The sequence below is a fragment of the Colius striatus genome, chromosome 1 (assembly GCF_028858725.1).
Source record: "Colius striatus isolate bColStr4 chromosome 1, bColStr4.1.hap1, whole genome shotgun sequence".
Classification (NCBI taxonomy): Eukaryota; Metazoa; Chordata; class Aves; order Coliiformes; family Coliidae; genus Colius; species Colius striatus.
The window spans coordinates 200,973,768-200,993,545 of record NC_084759.1 but is presented as its reverse complement, the minus strand read 5'-3'; the positions used below and the strand labels follow the sequence as shown (position 1 = coordinate 200,993,545).

Sequence of the window (19,778 nt, the reverse complement as noted above, 5' to 3'; positions counted from 1 at the left end):
TACGTGTCCAGTTTTTGAAGATTAATGAAACCCCTCATTCATTGCAGCATATTTGCAAAGCTCTGTTGTTTGGGTTATATCAGATCTTTGAAAGTGTCTTTTAACACCAGAAAGGATTCGTGTCTGCATTTTAGAACGCGTAACTCTTAGATAAGTAAGGTTCTGACTTTTTCTCCCGTCGCCTTTTTTTAAGTGAGAATTTTAAACTTGTATAAGATGCAACAGCAATCCTGGAGACTGTTCACAAAGAAAATGTTGTGCTTTTCAAAGAAAACTTTGCTGCTTTAATATTAACAATACTAAAGCAGCAACACCTTTAGTGTCATAGTTTCTTCTGTAAGGATAAAGAACAATGTACAGTGCTACAAAGCAACCTTCCCTATAGATGGATATCCAGATTTCAGCTCACACTGAGACTTTCAGTATATGTCAACCTAGACACAAGTATAACCACTTGCAAGAGAGGATAATTCAGTCTTTTTGAAAGCCAAGCCACAACAATTGCAGAGGAGTCATCCTGAAAAGAAAGCAGTAGACTGAGTCAGATGTGCAAAATCTTTTCTGGGGATTTTAAAGAAAAAAACATTAAAAATGATAAAATCATTTTTAAAAAGCAATGTTACAAGTCTCCAGTGACACACAGTTGCATTCCCCAGCCCCATGGTACTGCAGCAGTGTGCTCTGAAACACATCGGGGAACACAAAAGGAGCTTCTCGTGCAAAAGTTACTTGGACCTGTACATGGACCTTCCCATTATGAAATGAGAAAAAAAAAAAAAAGACAGAATTAATTTTAAAGTATTGACAAATATCTAAATGGTGGATGTCAGGAGGTTGGGACATCACATTTTTCTGTTGTATCTAGTGACAGGACAAAGGGTGATGGAAAGAGGCTGGAACATATTAAATGTTCCATCTAAACATAAGGAACAGTTCAACATTATTTAACTGTGAGGGTGAGTGTGCCTTGGCACAGGCTGCCCAGGGAGGGTGTGGAGTCTCCTTCTCTGGATGCTTCCAAACTTGCCTGGACACGTTGCTGTATGACCTGATCTAAGTGCACCTGCTTTAGTAAGGAGGTTGGACTAGATCATCTCTAAAGGTCCCTTCTGATCCCTACCATTCTATAACTCTATCATTCAAAAGCTTACACAGCAAGAAGGAAAAAAAAAACCCTCTCACACTTGGAATATTCCAAACTAGGTATCACCTCTAATAATTAAATCTGTAATATCCAACATTCCAAATGGTCTCTGTTCAAAAAGCCTGGAAAACACACAATCTCCCCTTCTTTTCCCTGCCCCAGTCTCTCCAGCTAGTAAATCCAATGAATTTCTGCACAAGAAACAAGGCCACTATCACACAGTACTAGCCTAAAGAGTGAGAACCAGCATTCCCCCTGATGCAAGACATAAAACTGGTTTTCTTGAAAATAAAACTTTCTCAGTTATGTCAGGAAGAGCTGCACAAGCAGCAGAGGGACTCTGCCACCTCAAAAAGAATCAGTGATGAGAAGCGTAAGAATTAAAATCTGAAGTCTCACAGGAAAGTATATTTATAATGAAAAGAAAGTGTATTTATAAAGGCAGCAGTCTTTAGAGGTTCTTCAGTTTCTGTGAGTTGCATAAAAGGAAGAAAAAGTGCAAATACAAGACTTGCTCAATCTCATTCAAAAAAATCTCAGGCATGCAAAGAGGGTTCTTCATTAACGCTCTGTGTTCAGACTCTAAACTAAGTGGAGACTTGATTATTATATTCAGTGTGAATGCCAGAGCAGCTGGAAATTGCCAGCTACCTTGATTGTTTCGCTTCTTCCTTTCCCTCTCAATCTAGGCAACTTCAATCACAGATTAAGGTAGACAGTGAAAGACAGAAATTCTTTGGTGGAAATACTCAAATGGGAATATAACATCTAATAGTTTCATTTAATCTTTCCTGAAAGTTATGAACATACTAAGACAGGAAGGATTTACTATCTGTGGTAGTTGACTGCACCCTGGATTATTAAAGCAGCAGAATACAAATAGGAAATAAAAGCGTAAGGCAGACAAAGACAACACTAAAACATAAACTTTGCTGCTCTATGACAGTCGCTGCGTAAGAAATAACTGATGGGGTGATGAAAGCTTTGTTTTGCAAGTATCAATCATATGAACACACAAGGGCAGTTAAACACTTCAGAGACTGGTGTCTGTAAGAATCATGATGACTCCACTGAAGAGACTCCTAAATAATCATCATATAAGAATCAGGGAGTTTTATACACAAAGAGGAAGTCAGGCAAAAATGCCAGGAGGCCTGCACGGATGAACAAGGAGCTCCTGGACAAACTCAACACAAAAAGAGGTAGACTACAGAGGGTGGAAGCAAGGACAGGTAACCTGGAAGGAATACAGAGAAATCATCTGAGCAGCCAGAGATCAGGTTAGCAAAGCTAAAGCCCTAATAGAATTAAACTTTTCCAGGGACATCAGTGATAAAAGGAAGACTAGACAAGATGTGTAACCTGATCTAGGTTAACCTGCTTTAGTGGCAGGGCTGGACTAGATGTCTAGAGGTCCCTTCCAACCCCTTTCATTCTGTGACTCTGAAAATGTGGGCCGTCTTCAGAAGGAAACAAAAGACCTGGTTAGGCAGAACAGAGAAGGCTGAGGAACTCCATGATTTTTTTTTTGCCTCAATCTTCACTGACAAGTGCTCCAGCCACTCCATCCAAATCACAGATAGCAGAAGCAGAGACTGTGAGAATGAAAACCAGTCACCACCAGAGATCAAGTTCGAGACCATCTAAGGAACCTGAAGATGCACGAGTCCATGGGACCTGATGATTTGCATCCATGGCTCCTGAGGTAACTGGTAGATGATATCTGTAAATCATTACTCAAATATGTTTGTCTCTAATGTGATAACTATTCCAGCTCTTTCCAGTTCTTCATGGTCACACATTGCTGCCCTGCATTCCCCCTCCCTGCCTCCTCTTTCTTTTAATTAGGTTTAAGCATAGAAGTTATAATGAGAAAACAGTGTGAAGTTCCCAGAGCCTTCATAGAATCATAGACTTCTCTATAATAAAGATAACGGGAAGATGCAAACTGAAGCATCTTGTGCACACACACACACACATCAGTGTGTTAATGTTTTCTCATTAATTCTCCTTGTGAAGTTAAGACAGAAAAAAATAAGGAAGCAGCTTATAGGCAGCTCTGCAAGGGTACTAAATGAAAACTGTATTTTGCAATTATGTGTGCGGCAGTTTTGGATAATGTAACCAAATATATGGACTCATTTACAGTATTTGTGCAGTATTAACAGATTTCTTCAAGCCAAAACTCTCTCAGCTGTTTGTTACGAAGGCTCATTACAAACAGGCTGAATCCTGCTCTTGTATATACCTGCTTTATCCCTGGGATCATCACCTCTGACTCTCCCTTGCTCTCTTTCTAAGAACACAAGCATTTCTCAAGTATGCCATTCTCCAAAACCAATCACTACAGTTATAATCTATAACCTTACTACATTATTACTGTTGCTGTTGCTGCAATTTTCCCTTCAATGCTGTTCCTAAACAGTGCTGATTTTGGGACTAGTCTGACAGCACAGAAACCACGGGAGTATCACATGAAATGAGTTTAAGTTACAAGCTATTTGTTTTCTCTAGCAATTTGTTCCTCTGCTGTTAACCACTTTATCCAGTCAAGTGAAGAGTCATGAATTGTTCTTGGAACTATTGCTTCCGTGCCTCAAGAAGGCAAGCATGGAAAGCTTACAACACACTTTCAGACAAAAACTGTCTTTGAGAGTTTTGTACAACCCTGAGGACATCACCAGACTTTCCATAAAAAGCGGTGACAAATAAAGTCGGATTTCCCAATGCTTGCTTGGGAGGAGGTGGAGGCTCTTCATTCTGTACATTCTGGTTCACTTACCAGAGAAGATGTGAGAAAGAATAAGGAAAACACCCTTGTTTTCAAAGACTCACATGCTCCACCGGCGTCCAACAACCAGTGAATATTTTCCCTAGCCTCTAGCAAAGTGCCTCCCATTTATGAACATATTGAATTGTTCGTGCCACTATTTATAGCCCAGCCAATAATTTGTTACGAGAACTGAAACTCTTTCTGCTCATCTGACCTGTTTTACTTTCTGCATGCTCAGTGAACAGAGGATTATTCAGCTAAGTTAATGTATCACAGACTGAGATCACCAATGGCTGAAGAGGAAGACTGCTGCTGCTCAGACAACATATAGTTGTTGTGTTACATGGAAGACCATATTTAACATTCTCTTTGCAAACAAAGCAGATGTTACACAGGTTTTTTAAAAACCTCTTAGATTGGGGAACATGCTCCATCTTCCAACCACTCAATGGCCACAGCAGAACAAAGTAAAAAATGTCACAAGAAGCCTTTAGCTTCTCCTTCCAGAGGAAATGATAGGACAGAAAGTAGGATTCAAAGAACTTGGGAAACAAATGATTACTTTTTCATGGATTCATTTCATATTTTAAGAAAGGGAAATGCTACCTTCTTAGTTACACCCTGAAAAACACCAACCCCTGGCTCTAAAGTTTTTAAGAACAGAAAAGTGTGAGACAGCTACTAGTCTCAAAGGCAGTAAGAAACAATGAGCAGATGACATGATGAGTTCGTTTCTCTCTCTACTTGGAATTGTAGTATCTCAGTTCCCTCCTCATGAAGCTAACAGAAACTTTGGTCTCAATTTAACATTTTCCACTGTGCTATATTTGTCCTCCAGCTCTCAGCAAAATACAAGTGAATCAGGAGCATCAGTAAATACCAACACAATTTCCAACAGGAAATGCAAGTTCTAGATGCCTTATTGAAGAGAAGACGTATTTTGAATTTGAGAACCTTGTAATTCTGTGTTATTCACCAAACAGCTACAAGAACAATTACAAAAATCTCTCTAGAACACAGTACTGGGAATAGAACTCCTCTATCAAGGTTTCTTCAAGTTGAAATCCTTCCATGATTTTAGGATGACCAAGACTACAATTCCACCAAATAAACTATTCATGTGAAAATCACAATGTAGCTTTGAAAGTAATTAAAAGGAATTAGCACTTAAAGGCACATCTAACGTAACTCATGTTCTGTCACCACCCCCAGACCATTATTTCTTGTCTGAGTAGGATAAAAAAAAAAGATTCTGTAACTAAAAATCCAAAAAGCAATTTAAAGATTATTAATGGGCAATTCATTTCCTAAAAATTCACCTGCAGCTTCACATAGAAAATCATTTGACTTCAAGTCAAGAAATGCTGTAGCACTGCTGGGCACTGTTAAGTATCTGCCAGCAGGTTTCAGTTCATATTGATTCCAACATTTTAAAAAAAATCCCATCGAGGTATAGAAGATTTTATTCCAAAGTAGATCCCATTCATACCATGAAAAATTTCACTTCTCTTGAAGATTTTGAATGTAATATTGCTCACAGGAAAAACAGACTTTTCCCAAGGAGGACAGGTCACTGAATAAATTCCTACACTTTTTAACTTCTAACTTAGTGCAACCCTCCTTTTAACAAAGCAACCAATTATCTTGGGATATCCTAAGATATCTGTGCTGGCAAGCATGATAATTTAAACATCAAACTATATTCCCCATGTTATGACTAATCAGTTTCCTTGAAGAGTTATTCAAGGTGGTTTTCACTGATCCATGACTTTAAGCTATCTGAGACCCTTCAGTAAACCTGGGTTGCAAGAAAAAAGGGGGTGGAAAAAAAGAAACAAAAAAAGGAAATCATAGAAGAGAAGATTAATAATAAAAGAACCTCATAGATTTTAATAAGATGCTACCAGTAACTGAAAAGACTAACTTTAAATTTAAATGTTAATTAGTCCAGTATCCAGCACACATACAAGGAATAAAAAAAGTAATGTTAAAATTCATAACCCTTGAAAGAAGATTTATGAAGAATTCATCTACACTCATTTAAAGGGGCCTCCACTTCTCAAGTTTATAGAGAGTTTTCTTTTTTTCCTCCTTCACATTCTCAAAGCCTAAAGCAAATACAGCTTCCAGCTCTCTGCAGCACAAGACAAGCAGGTCTGATACTTCATCCACTCCAGAGATGACCTTGCAGACGTGAACACAGTATGCTGTGTGATCCTAGCTCCAGTCTCACAGTGAAGTGCAGGGCAGTTCAGCACACAATTATTATTGTATGTTAGAGAGTCTACACAATATAGGTCTTAGAAATTCCTTGCACTTTACCACTAGGTTTGTGGGGTTGTTATTGTTATTGGGTTATCATGTATGCTTGGCATTTTGGAAAAACAAAAAGCCTTTTTCTTTCAGTGGAGTGTTTGGTGTTTTTTCACACCTTCTAAACAGAAACAATCTAATTTAAGGATATACATTCATTCAGAGGCAATAGCAAAAGAAAAAAAAGCATGCATCACTTTACCTTTTCAGTATTCTTGTATTTTTCCCAGCTTTTCAGCATCTTAAGCCATTTTGTGGTTCTTTCAATTTCAAGGTGCTTTTGCTGAAAAGAAATAATATTTTTAATGTTTAAAGAAAGATTAAATTTTAAATTATTTAAGTTTTTCTAGTTATTGAGAAACAGTTTAGCACAGCATCATCAACTTTTTCTGCAGTCCTGTAAGGCAGCAACAAGAAGTAACAAAAAAGTTCACTTTAAGTGAATCAATAAATCGAGTCAATAAAAAAACTCTGCAGAAACATTTCCTTTCAGGACTATGTAAAAAAATTGTACTTTATAAGAGGAGATTAAGCACAAGATTCACTCACAAAAGTTTCTTCTCTACACATTTTTTGCTAAGCACAAAACACTTCAATTTGCATTTACACTCAAACGTTTGGGTAAAGCTGCAAGCTTCTTAAAAATTAGTTGGCTCAAAGTATGATCTTCTTGACTCAGAATTAGCTATCATTTTTTAGCTATCATTTTTTCAGTGCTCACACAAACCATCCTCTCATAAAAGGTACAAAGTTCATGAACAAAAAAGAGTGCATTCAAGAGCAACAGTGCAGTAATAGAAGTAGGAATAAGCTCTAATTCTGGACATTAAAAGCTAGAGTCTTCCATTTTTATCTAGGTCATTCTATATATCTGAACATCAAGGATTTCTTCCAAAGGTAAGATATACTTGCTTAAGTTACTGACAAAAATATTTCAGTAACAAGGTGATAAAATCCTAAGTCAAATAAATAATAATTAAAAAAAACTTCTCAAACAGTTCTAGTAAAAAGTACAACACGAATCCAACACATATTTATCTAGATACTGCTTTAGAATCATGGGACAATCCTACTACCTTAAAGACTGACATTATCCCTATCAAAACTTTGTTACAGTTGCAATCAATTTCTTGAATTTGGGAACTAAACAAGCACTTGGAATTTGCTATTCAATCCCTGGAATTCCAGCTCACTTTGCCTCTTCACAGCCAAAAATGTGTATTCTGTTGGCTGCAATGGTAAGAAGACTTTCCGTATGTATTTTTACAGCCCAGGTTTACATGCTGTGAAGTAGGCAAGGTGTCTCTGATTATATCATTAACAGCAAACTTTGTAGTACTTTTAAAATTTTTGTTAACCCCATTTCAACTCTTTCATAATGTTTTGGAGCTGAGGATGAACACCAGAAAAGCTCAAGCAGGAAAATATGAAGTGTGTGGCTATTGCTTTCTCTTTAAAAATGAACATAAACAAACATCTAGAGGTTTTGTAAGGAGAAACCCACAAAAAACTTCAAATCCAGGGTTTAAAGACAGGAAGGATATTCTATTTCATATAGTTAAGTGATACAATATGGTAACAACGTAAGAGTTTAATTTCAAAGCTCTGCAGGATACTGGAAACTTTTTAATACTTTCATAAATTATTCATTAAGTCAACCTGCATATGAAATGTTGGGGAAACATATAAAAGTTAGTTATTACTTATTGTCTCAATAGAATTCTAATTTTACTTCCAGCTTTTGCTCATCAGAATTTCTGCATTCTTTCTTGACTATCAGTGCAACAAAATAGGCAAAGCAATTCTTGAATTGAGAAGTCTAAAGCCTTGCACTTGCAGAATTATGACTTGATGACTTGCTTAGGTCCACTTTAACCACGTTTCAGGCCAATAAGTGTCCTGCAAATGACAGAATCACAGAGTCTCAAGGGCTGGGAGAGATAATGAAAGATCATCTAGTCCAACCCTCCTGCCAGAGCAGGACCACCTAGAGTAGGTCACACAGGAACTCGTCCAGGTGGGGTTTGAATGTCTTCAGAGAAGGAGACTCCACAATCCATCTGGACAGCCTGTTCCAGTGCTCCCTCACCCTCACAGTGAAGAAATTCCTCCTTGGATTTTTTTGGAATAGTTAGGTTTGTTTCTTGAAATCATTTTTATTTGACTCAAACTGACATAAGCCTGACAGAAGTTTAAGGAAGTTACAGGGGAAGAAGTGCCTCTGCTCTTTCAACCTTAACTAACTATTCATTTTGCAATCAACTGCTCACACTCTTGTCCAGGATCCATGCTTTTTTAGGCAGTATCTCAAACAGTTTCTTTCTTTATTTTTACCTTTTTTTTTTTTAAAGACTTCTCTTAGGAATTAGGTTAGAAGGAAACTGTACAAAGAACTGCTTCCCAGGTTTCACACATCTCACATCGTTTCTGATTCTTCTCCATACTTGAAACTTCTTGAAGAAAAGAGCATTTTTAACATCTCTTAAAGCAGATGTTCTCTAGGCATAGTTTAGATTGCAGGAATAGCACTGCTATCAAGACAGGAAAGGTCTCTGCCCTCAACAGGTTGTTCAGGTAATTGGTAAAAAAAAAAAAATAACCCCTATCTGCTCCCACAGTCTTTTTATTTGTATGTTTGATCTACTTTCAAGATTCTTGGTCTTTTGAGCCAGATGCTCACTTCAATTGTATGCTTGTTTAAGCTTTTATGTCTTCTGTGCCAATTTATCCCAGTTCTCAAGTGATGCTACTGTAGTCAAAACAGCAATTATTTCTGTGTTCAGTTGTTAGAAACTTTCAGCTTTCCCCCAGTATGAATTACGTTTTCTTTCATGTCTAACAGGTGCAACACTGAAAATATGGATAGATCTGACACAGCTCATTGCAGAGTAGAGGGATGCTGCTGAGACTCTTTCAGGCAAGTTCCATGTAGCTGTCACCCCAAAAGGAGAAAAAAAAAAGTCTATTTATGCCTTTTCTAGGTACATTCTACACTTTGAAGAATTTTTGCCATTGGGAATAACAGAATCTGTAACTGAAGCAGAGAATGTTTCTTACTCTCATGTCAGTAAATAATACACTAGTGAAAGCAAAAAAGCACGAAGTTGGCAAGTATCCATCTTTTGTGAAGCACTCTGCCTTCCTGGACAGCAAATGTGCTGGAGCTGAGGCTTAAAGCAATGCTGAACTTTCCCCAGAGAATTTATAATCAAGTAAAGCAAAGACAAAACTAAAACACTGAAAATGATGTACAAAACACTTCATAGTGCTTCAAAAACAGAGACAGACACTGACTCCAGATTTCCTGAGGTCAATTCTCTCTCTGCTTTTCTCCTCTTGGTAATCTTTCCTCCTCTAGTTTTATCTGAGATGTGCAAGATGAATAATCTAAAGGTTAAACAGTTCATAGTGTAGGACAATGATTTGATAGATTTATGTCACCAAATACCCAGTAAGGTAATGAAGCATCAAAATTACTCTGCATTCACAGTAATAATGCCTATTCTAAAAGTATTATGCATGTAAATACATGCATAAATACACACACAGAAAATCCAGTTTAAGTTTTTCACTAAAATGTATATGAAGAACAGAGATCCAAAATTCACAAGGATACACAACCCTTTCCTTAAGTTGTAAACAAAATGACAACACAGCTTAGGAACACATTTTAAAATTTACAAGTAAGGTAAAAGGAAAGCATAAATAGTTCTGACAAGTAAGTGACACTACTTAAAAAGATACTGAATAGAAAGCTTTCAATCTTAGCCTATATTAACATGACATGTTAATTTTCCTATGAATGGCATCTTTAAAATGGTAAAGATTCAAACATGGGTGACAGAAGACAGATAAACCTCAAACCAGCAGAGGTCAGGATCTCATCAGGAGTGTAACCAGGAGTCTAACATAGCAGCATTACCGTGCGACTATAAAAAACCCACTACATATGCAATTTAACACTGATTCAATAAATACTGACATTTTGTCTAAGATAGCATGAATAGAATATGGAACAGAGAACTAAGACACTGCTTTCCCCCAGAAATTTCAGGCTAACTACAAAGTCACAGCAAATCAGAGCTTCAAAATACATATAGTACAACAACTGCCAAGTTGTCTAATATTTATGCTCATGGATGCACCACCCTGCTGTGTCCTTCTGATGGAAATTAAATTATGTACACACTGTGTTATTAAATGTAATGAAATATCAGAGGAAAATGCAACTATTTTAGGCTGCATATGCAGGAACACACGTGAACCAATGCAGAAGTTCCCTTTTTATGAGAAGCCTTTCTTACTAGCCTTACTTTGAAGCTAAAAATAATTCATTTTCAGAAGCATTGCTGCTCTTAATATTCAGGCAGCTGAGCTGCTTTAGAAAAAACTCATTCCATCCCTTTTACATGTACTCTACTGATTTGCACAGCCAAGAAGGCTAACAGCTTTAAATATTTTGAGTTTTTAGATTATACAGAAGTGGTAGAGTCAAACAAGAAGGATCTCATCTGGTCTTAAGAGGTAACGGTGACCCTGATAGATCAAGGGGAAATAACAATAGTAACTAGGCCCAGATAAGTAGAAATTCAGTTCCTGAAAGATGATTTTAGTAAAACCTTTCCACATTCCCAAAATGTCAGTTCCCAAACTTCTCCTCCAGTACTCTCCAGTAGTAGAAAGATTTTTGGACTGGGGCCTACACTGGGTGCTGACAGGTCTCACACATCCAGAATATACCTGACTCATCAACTCAACAGTACACGGGAGGTCATCACATTTCAGTGGCAGCTCGGATTATTTGTCACCATGTATCAAAGTAGAAAAACAAGCTCTACTCCTCAGGGGCCAGCAAGGTACACTTCAGCATCAAAGCCACCACCTCTCTTGGACAATTCATCCACTGAGCACAGCTGATGGCAGCTCTTGACACAGAGACAATAGCTCCTGCTCTTCAAGGGCAGAGTTGGGTGTGATCTCTTAAGCAGCTCTGTTTCCTTTACTAGGTCATATAATGGGTGAGGAAAACTCATGTCTCACTGCAGCAAGTAAATGCAAGATTGTGTGGGCCCCAGTGGATCTGTGGGCGAGTTAACATGGCCTTGCGGGATTTAGAACATGTTTCTTTGGGAATGCAATCTCTGAAATGCTCCATCTCCTCCTTTCACAATGATTTATAATTTTAAAAGTCATAAATCTGTAAACATTTGCTTTCCAGACAGAAAACTGGAAGACACTGCACTTACCTTTTCTATTGCTGCATCATGGACAGGAAGCTCCTCGGGACTGGAAACAAAGATAAAGTTCATGTTACTCTTGGCACAAAATCATTTCTGTATAGATTCTTTCAAGTAATCATTTATATAATAATCAGCAAACAAGAGTTCTGAACTGCAGAGAACCAAGACAATGGCACACAGGAATCCTTGGAATTTATCTTTTAAGCACAGTAAAACTCACAATACTTTAAGTACAGAACTAAAATAACTTCAATCTCAAACCTTCTAAATTGAAGTAACTGCATAGCTTCAAAAGACTAGAACTTAAGAGAAAGTTGTTTTTTCTTTAGTAAAAGCACCTAGTGCCCTAACATTGAATTGAAACCGAAGTGAAGTTTTTGTTATTAGACCATACTACTGTTACCTGAAATACCCGTAGAAAAGGTTTCCCTCCTTTATTACTGTGCACTGTGAAAGGCACAGAGACTTTGCTGCACTGAAGAGAGTTAATTTTCATTTTCTCAAAACTCTGCAAAAGTCACTTTTATTCACAAGGAGAAGACAGGAGGAAAAAAAACCCTAACAAAAATCAGCTTTATTACTGGATATCTAATTAACTTTAAAAGATATAGTCCTTTCACTTTACAGCCTAGCTCTAAAAAGGAAGGTTATGAATTGATAGTCTGAAAAGTAGCCTTTGAATAGATACATTTTTCAGTCTTTAAATTATTTTAGTCTCATTCCAAGGGCTCTAACTTCTGTTCTGATTATAAAAGAAACTTGTTTTTCTTATCTAAAGTAACTGGACCACTTTGATGCTAAATAAGTCTGCCTTCTTTTGCCTGCACCATCTGCAGCTGCTGAAAATACAGCAGTCATCCGTAAGCAGCAAGGCTGCAGCCTTCTGCACTACAGATCAGAGAAACAACATGCCCATCAAAACCCTGTTTAAAAGGAACTAAAAAACAGGCATCACGTGAAAACCTATAAAACCAAATTCCTATCAACAGCATTCTGGGGTGTATTAGAAGGGATGTGGGTAGTAGATGAAGAGAGGTTCTCCTCCCCCTCTACTCTGCCCTTGTGAGACCACATCTGGAATATTGTGTCCAGTTCTGGGCCTCTCAGTTCAAGAAGGGCAGGGAGCTGTTGGAAAGAGTTCAGCACAGGGTCATTGAGATGATGAAGGGCGTGGAATATCTCCCTTATGATGAAAGGCTGAGGGAGGTGGAGCTCTTTAGTTTGGAGGAGACGGAGGGGTAATCTTAAAGTTTACAAGTATGTAAAGGGCGGGTGGATGGAGTGGGACAGGAGAATGGAGCGGGTCAGGAGGATGGAGTCAGGCTCTTCTCAGTGACATCCAGTGACATGGGGCAACAACGGGTACGAGCTGGAACATAAGAGGTTCCAATGAAATATAAGTAAAAATTTCTTCCCTGTGAGGGTGAGGAAGCACTGGAACAGGCTGCCCAGATGGATTGTGGAGTCTCCTTCTTTGGAGACATTAAAAACCCACCTGGACAAGTTCCTGCATGACTTACTCTAGGTGATCCTGCTCTGGCAGGGGGGCTGGATAAGATGATCTTTTGAGTTCCCTTCTGACCCTTAAGATTCTGTGAATCTTTGATCATTGTAGCTTTCTCTAATGAGGACATTAAACTCCAGTATTTTAGATCTACAACAAATTGGCGCAAAGGCAAAAAACAACCACCACTGGAAGACAGCTGCAGAAGTAGCTGCCACCACCATCAATGGAAGAGTAGTCTGATGCAAAACACATTCCATTTGAAAGATGTAGTTTCATAATCAGAAATTTCAGATGAATTAAAAAAAATACATTTGGGTTCGTTCACCTAAAGCAAATGCTTGCTCTAATCAACACTTTTTCAGAGACAATGCACACAAAACAAAGTTTCCAGTACACAGCCTAGAAATTAGTTTAAAAAACAAAAGACGCTTCCTTTTAAACAGCACTGCAAAAAGCATAATCCATCCGTTTAGAAGCACTTCCCAAAGATCTGAAAGTTGTCTTGGAAAAAAGCATCAAAATAAAAAGACAACTGAGTAATATCTAACTCACTAGAAACAGCCAGTATTCAGTGCTACCTGAGGTTGTAAATGCTATAAGATTTCACTACTGTGCACATTCCCATATAACAAACTTTTTATGCCAAGTATCACTTAGAAATTAAGCTTATTCGAACATAAGTGAAAAAATTAGATGTAATCATCTGCTGTGGAGGTGGGGGTTTGATTTTAAGCTCAAAGATTGCTAAGCCTTTCAAACATCTTTTTAAAAGTCTTCAATTCCTTAGTGACACCTGCAGGCAGCATGTACCTCCACCAGAAGCATTAGTATCCCACAGCAGCCTCACTCTTTGTGGCCCTGCAAGATCACACCAGCATCTGGCTGTGCACACAAGAAACTTTCTCACCCCAGTGCCACCAGCAGCGTGTAAGTCACTCATCTGACTGCCCCACATCCCTGCAGAACTCACACTACACACAGCAACTCCTCTGCATAACTGGTACCACTTAACAGCTTATCTGCACATTTGCTAGCGTGGCATGAAAGATAATCACATCAAAGATGAATCAAGTCTTATTTTATCATGAAGTAAGAATGAATTGTATGACTTATTAAGGAATTGCTCTTTACTAAATTTGCATGTTACCATGAATGTGCTAACAAGAGGCATGGCTGAATCTCCTGAGCATCAAAGAAGGCTCTCTCCCTTGTCCTGGCAGGCAGACACCCTCCTCTCTCACTAAATTAATCCAGCAGTAAATTTATGACCATATTCCTCGTTATTTCTTTAGCTGCACTGTTGTGCATTAATATCACAAACCCATTCATTTTAAGCACTGAAATTCCACAGGAGCACATTAAGCCATGTTTTTATTCCCCCAGATGCTGCTCACAGCTAAGCACCAGGAAAACAGGACAGAAGCTGCGCAAATTGCCCCAGGCTTCTCAGTAACTCACTGGTCTGGAACACTGAAGTTCCTGGAGATCTTCCTCTCAATTAAGTAGATTGCACTAACTACACCCATGTAGTCACATACATAATATTTAAATCTATATTGCAAGGACTGTGGGAGACAGGCATAATGGGCACACAAACTCTGTCAAGCCTCTAAAGATATTTCAAATAAATACATTCCCATTTAGTCTATGTGTTTTCTATGGAGAAGCAGCCCCTAGATTTTTTTTTTCCTAGAAAAGGATTGAGATCACATGAAATAATTTCATGTCCATGAATCAACAGAATTTCACTGCACCTTCTTTTCTTCTTTCTGTACAAAGATGAATTTTCCCCCTCCCTTCCCAGCCCAGCCAATCCAATATTGTTATACTTTCATTATTTCTTTTCAATTGAATCTTCTCCCACCATCCCCAGACTACTTAAACTTGTATTTTTCAATGTTTTTATCTCTGTACTTCAGCAAATAATAATGTTAAGTAGTAAACATTATTAACATACTATAGCCACATTCTGTCCTAAAATGACTGTTTTTCTTTAATATCTCAAGTAACATTCATGTAAGGTACTGAGAACAACAGTAGTGATGAGCCTAATTGGCCTGGAACCATACAGTACTTGATATCCAAAAGAGGAGTCAAAGAGAGTTTTTAACTGAACTCATGTAAATCAGGTTTCACCTAGCACAAAGGAAATCTTATCACTCTATAATCCATAATAAAATAAAGATCCAAACTAAGTAAAAACCACTCATATCATCAGACAGGAACCAAGAATCATTACATCTGGTATGTGCCTCTGCCCCACACAAAGACTGACTACAGCCTCCCATGCTGCAACCTACAACAGCAGCTCAGGGGCTCTACTTGCCACCACCAAGCAGCTCTGGTGTTAAAACAGTAAGAGGAAGGTCTGAAGATATTGTCTATGGCTGTGGGAGCTGCAAAATGCTGGGACTGAATCCTATCTCCAGAAGAAGCAAGGTTCACATGAAGGCATGCTGGGTTTCCTCCTAGAAGGCTCCTCAAAGACATTTCACTAGACTGTAAGGTTTGACAGGAACTTGGGACCTCTACCCATTGTCCTGGTGGTGATTTGCAGCACTGGCCCAGATTCCTCTTCTCTATCTTTCAGCCTGTACTACTACCACCTTCTGGTGAGGATTACAAGACCTGTAAGTTCAAAGAAACAGGATTTCATTTGGAAATACAAGGATTTGATTGAAAATGCCTTTTTAAAATTAGATTATAAATGATGAATGGATTTACATCTTTAAATCCACCATCATGGCTAACATAGGTTTTCATAAACTGTTTGAAGTAATTTAAAATAAATACTAATTTTAAATGCATAAACATCTGACACTTCACAGCATTAGAAGTGCAGGTCTATGGCTTTGACCATTAAGCTACGTGTTATAATTAGCTTCCTCATGTAACAGTGGTAGTTTAAATAAATTGAAAAGTCTCAGACTTAACAAGCTTACAGCCTCCTACCCACTGCTGCTGTTTAAATCAGCCTTCTTTAAACAGTACTTTGATCTATTTGTTCAGTATAAACACAAGGAAAGACTCTCTCATTTTTGTCACTCATCAGATATATTCTTTTCCTACATTCGTATTTAAATCCCAAATACGTTCCCTGCTGGCTGAAATCACAGCATTTTCCTGTTTCTAGCTTGACTTAAATAAATTTTTAAAATGTGAAGGCTCCTCTACCATTTGTAGCTTCAGTTGAGGGTGAAAGATATTTAATGTAATAATCAGCAGTCTTGGTATGTCGATAACCCCAGAACTGTAAATTCCGCAGGATCAATTCAATTCTTCACAGTTCCAAAGCTGCATAAACTCTGACACTCACTTTTTTGGTTGGAAAGAAGTGGCAAAAATTGACCATAACAGACTAAAAATCTTTACCTCAAAGCTTACTTGCCCAAAGGGCTGCTACGTTCAAAATGTCTTTGTAAGTTGTATTTCGATTTCCCATAACTTCTATTTCAAAACACATTGCTTGCTTAAAAAACTTTCTACCTGCTATAGTCTTTTTTTATCCCAGAGAGAATTAGGTAGTGCACTATGAACTTTGGGGTCCTTTACCCTGAAAGACATTGCAGGAATGACTGTGATACATGCAAGTCTTCTTTTTTTTAACCAAAAAAGTCAATTAAATTCACTATTCCTACATTACTGAACTCACTATAAAATGACTATTAAAAATCCTGTAAAGCCTGTGGTGCAGTCCCTGAGCAAAAGTTTCCTAAACTATTTCTCAACTATTCTCTCACATCCTCTTCTAAGTACTACGAAGTGCAACAGCATCACCTTGCCTCACTTCACGTATATTTTAACTGAAAAGTATTCTGAAATCATATTTAGTGTCACATATTAAATCCAAAGTGGGAAAAGTTTCTTTCAGAGCACGTATCTTCATGGTCTCATTGACTCAATCATGAAGAAACAGATGCTCTACATTCAGTTTTTCAACTGTGTTGTAACATTAAGTGTTTAAATCAACATGGAAAACAGATCTGCTGCTAACCAGGAGAATTATTTTGAAGCAATTATGAAACAAAAAAGTCATTTGTGTTATTTTCAGACCTGTATGATGAAGGAATTTGTGAGTGAAATATCCACAAAAACATTAGTAAGGCACAAAACTCAAAAGCAAAAGTGTTGTGAAATAAATTTATGGAGAGCGATCACGCACAGGTAAGACATGAGAAAGCAGGGAAGAGTCCAGTTAACAGGTATCTGAACAAGCAAAGCTTTAGTACAAATAGAATTGTTTTGCTGTACAATATAGAACTCGGACTGTTGAGTAACAAACCACAATATTTCAGTATTCAGGTGTATTAAGAAAAAGTAAATCTTCCTAAAAGTGTGAACAGTTTGCAGGCTGTGTAATTTGTTAGGAGTGAGCTGTAGGAGTCTATAGCTTTACTAGACAAAAAAAAAAAAGCCCCAACAAATCAGTATCTTCACACTGGAAAACCAATTCTACATCAATAAACACATTGACTAGGTGTTCTCTTGGCTCTGCCTCCCTTTCAGTGTCCAATATAGGGCACATAAAACTGTCAAAGCTGTACGCAGTACCAGGGATAGTTACAACAGTGCTTTGCAACAGAATAACACCTTGTTTTATGTGTATACACACACTGTTTCCATACCTCATGTCATATAATATACACACACCGATCTTTGTGCTTCACAATTCCCGTATAGAAGGGAAGAGAAATCCAACTATTTGTGTAATCCATAGGGCACACCGCACCAATGATCATTTTTATGTCAGCACTGTCACAAGATGCGCTACAGAGCAAACTATTTCTGAAGTCAACTGAAAAAAAAAAACTCATTAACCACTAATATATGTAGAAATCACACAATATTTCAATGTCATGCCTTTTAGACCTATGACTAAGTTACTCTGCTCTTTATAGCACAACTCTAAAGCAGAACTTAGGGCTGAATTCAGATCCTTCAGTGCAAACAGAATCCTCAGAAAAATCCTAATCACAAATGACAGCTTTCATAGTGGAAACCATGACTGAAAAGTTTGACTGGAAATTAAAGGCAACAGTGTCATTTTCAAAACCAGTGATATGTGGAAAAGATTTCTGAAAATGTTAAGGATAAAGATGTTTTTTAAACTAAATGATGGATTATCCATTGATAAAATTCTACAGATCACTTGTTTCCATTACATGTTTTACTTATCCAACTCACAATTTTTAACATGTGTGTGTATCAAAATAATTGGAGCTCTGCTACTGTAATTATCCACTTTGAATATTCACCAAATAACCTCTGCACAGTAGGGGGGTGGTGACTACAGCAGATTAAAAACCAGCTTTCTGAAGTTTTGTTAAAAATTATAAGCAAGCAAAAGCAATTAATTAACATATGGGATAAGCCAATGTGATATTCCACAATATAATTACAAGGAAATTTGCTGCAAGAAAGAATTTAATGCTGGCAAAAGATTGGATCATATGTGATCTTGTGACTAGGTTTCAGGTACCATCTTTGTGGATTCTGTTGGTGTTGCTGCCAATATGCACAACACAGAACCACAAACATGAAGCTCCTGTCCAGAAACTCCCAAGTAAGTCACACTTCAGAGAGAAAATGAAATCAAAAGATGTATGAACTTCAATTAAATCTCAAAGGGAAGAATTTTTAGTACTTGCCTGCTTGAGAGAGGAAAACTACACTGTAAAGTTTTTATTGCCAACAGAAAAAAACCAATCAATTAATTGCAAGAAAGAGAACTGTATTTTCTCTGTCACATGCTAAAATATGTGCTTTCTTGTGTCTTTAGTAAAAGACGTGTTCTATATGCAAACTTTGAAGTCTTCTCAGCTTGGAATCAGAAAGCCTTTGAGAAAAATCTATGAACTGCTTAATTGAGCACAGCAGCATTTCTAGCTATTTCTGATGGCACTTTAATTGAACATAAACAAACACTGAGGTTAAAAAAATCTTGGAATCAGATTCCTAATTTTTTTTTTAAAAAAAAGAAAATTAGTCTAAGCTACCTTAAAACTCTCAAGAGGATAAAAGACCAATGAAAAAGAATGTATCTGTTCTGATTTACATTGCATATATAAAAGTCTAAAATACCAAGTACTTTTGCCTTAGTGCATACATATCTGTATATATATATATAGAGAGAGCTTTTAAGTACTGCTTGAGGGTTAGTTATCACTTACACTATAAATTAATAGACTATATATTAATAGCAATCCAGGACTTGCATGTTGGCAGCTTCACCTGTATTAAAATTTGTGCACTATGCAAAGCATATTCGAACGTTAATTAATTGAAATGGTAGTGTTTCTGCAATATATATGCTGAAGTGCAATGCTTTCTGTACCTATACTTGCTTCTTTTATTAAATAATCTTCTGGAGTGTAAAATTCCATTTTGGTGACCTTTCACTTGGGTTGAGAGTAGCAGCATCTTTGCACTTCTAAAAACCATTATCCCAGATCAACTTTAGCACTTTTAATCAGTGCAGTAAAGCACACTCGGGACATACCCTATATTCAGTTACTTTAATCTTCTATCAGTGCTAAATATAGTAGAAAATATAAATGTGATAATAATGATTATGTTCAATCCTTACATTTTGGAGCTCAAGTAGGAACTGGAAGTCAATGCATGTCACTTGATGTATGCTGTACAAATTAAACCACATATTAGCATTTTTTCCTTCATTCTGCTGCCTAATAGCTCTTTCCATAAAAGTAGTTCATGAATTCCTAGTACACAGTGGGTGATCTTTTCTTCAAATCAAGGAACAGCAATTGTTAACAAAAAAAAAAACCCCCACACAATTTG

At 37.3% G+C, this 19,778-nt stretch overlaps 1 protein-coding gene across 2 annotated transcripts in view; it reads right to left on the bottom strand.

Annotated features, from left to right (window-relative positions):
* USP6NL (USP6 N-terminal like) overlaps positions 1 to 19,778 on the bottom strand; it is a 127,520-nt gene that overhangs the window by 36,108 nt on the left and 71,634 nt on the right. For both annotated transcript variants that reach the window (XM_062020081.1, XM_062020086.1), the window contains exons 5-6: positions 11,477 to 11,516; positions 6,433 to 6,513 (exon numbers count right to left, since the gene is read on the bottom strand). In XM_062020081.1, the coding sequence (XP_061876065.1) occupies positions 6,433 to 6,513; positions 11,477 to 11,516 (121 nt within the window). The remainder of the gene's footprint in view (positions 1 to 6,432; positions 6,514 to 11,476; positions 11,517 to 19,778) is intronic.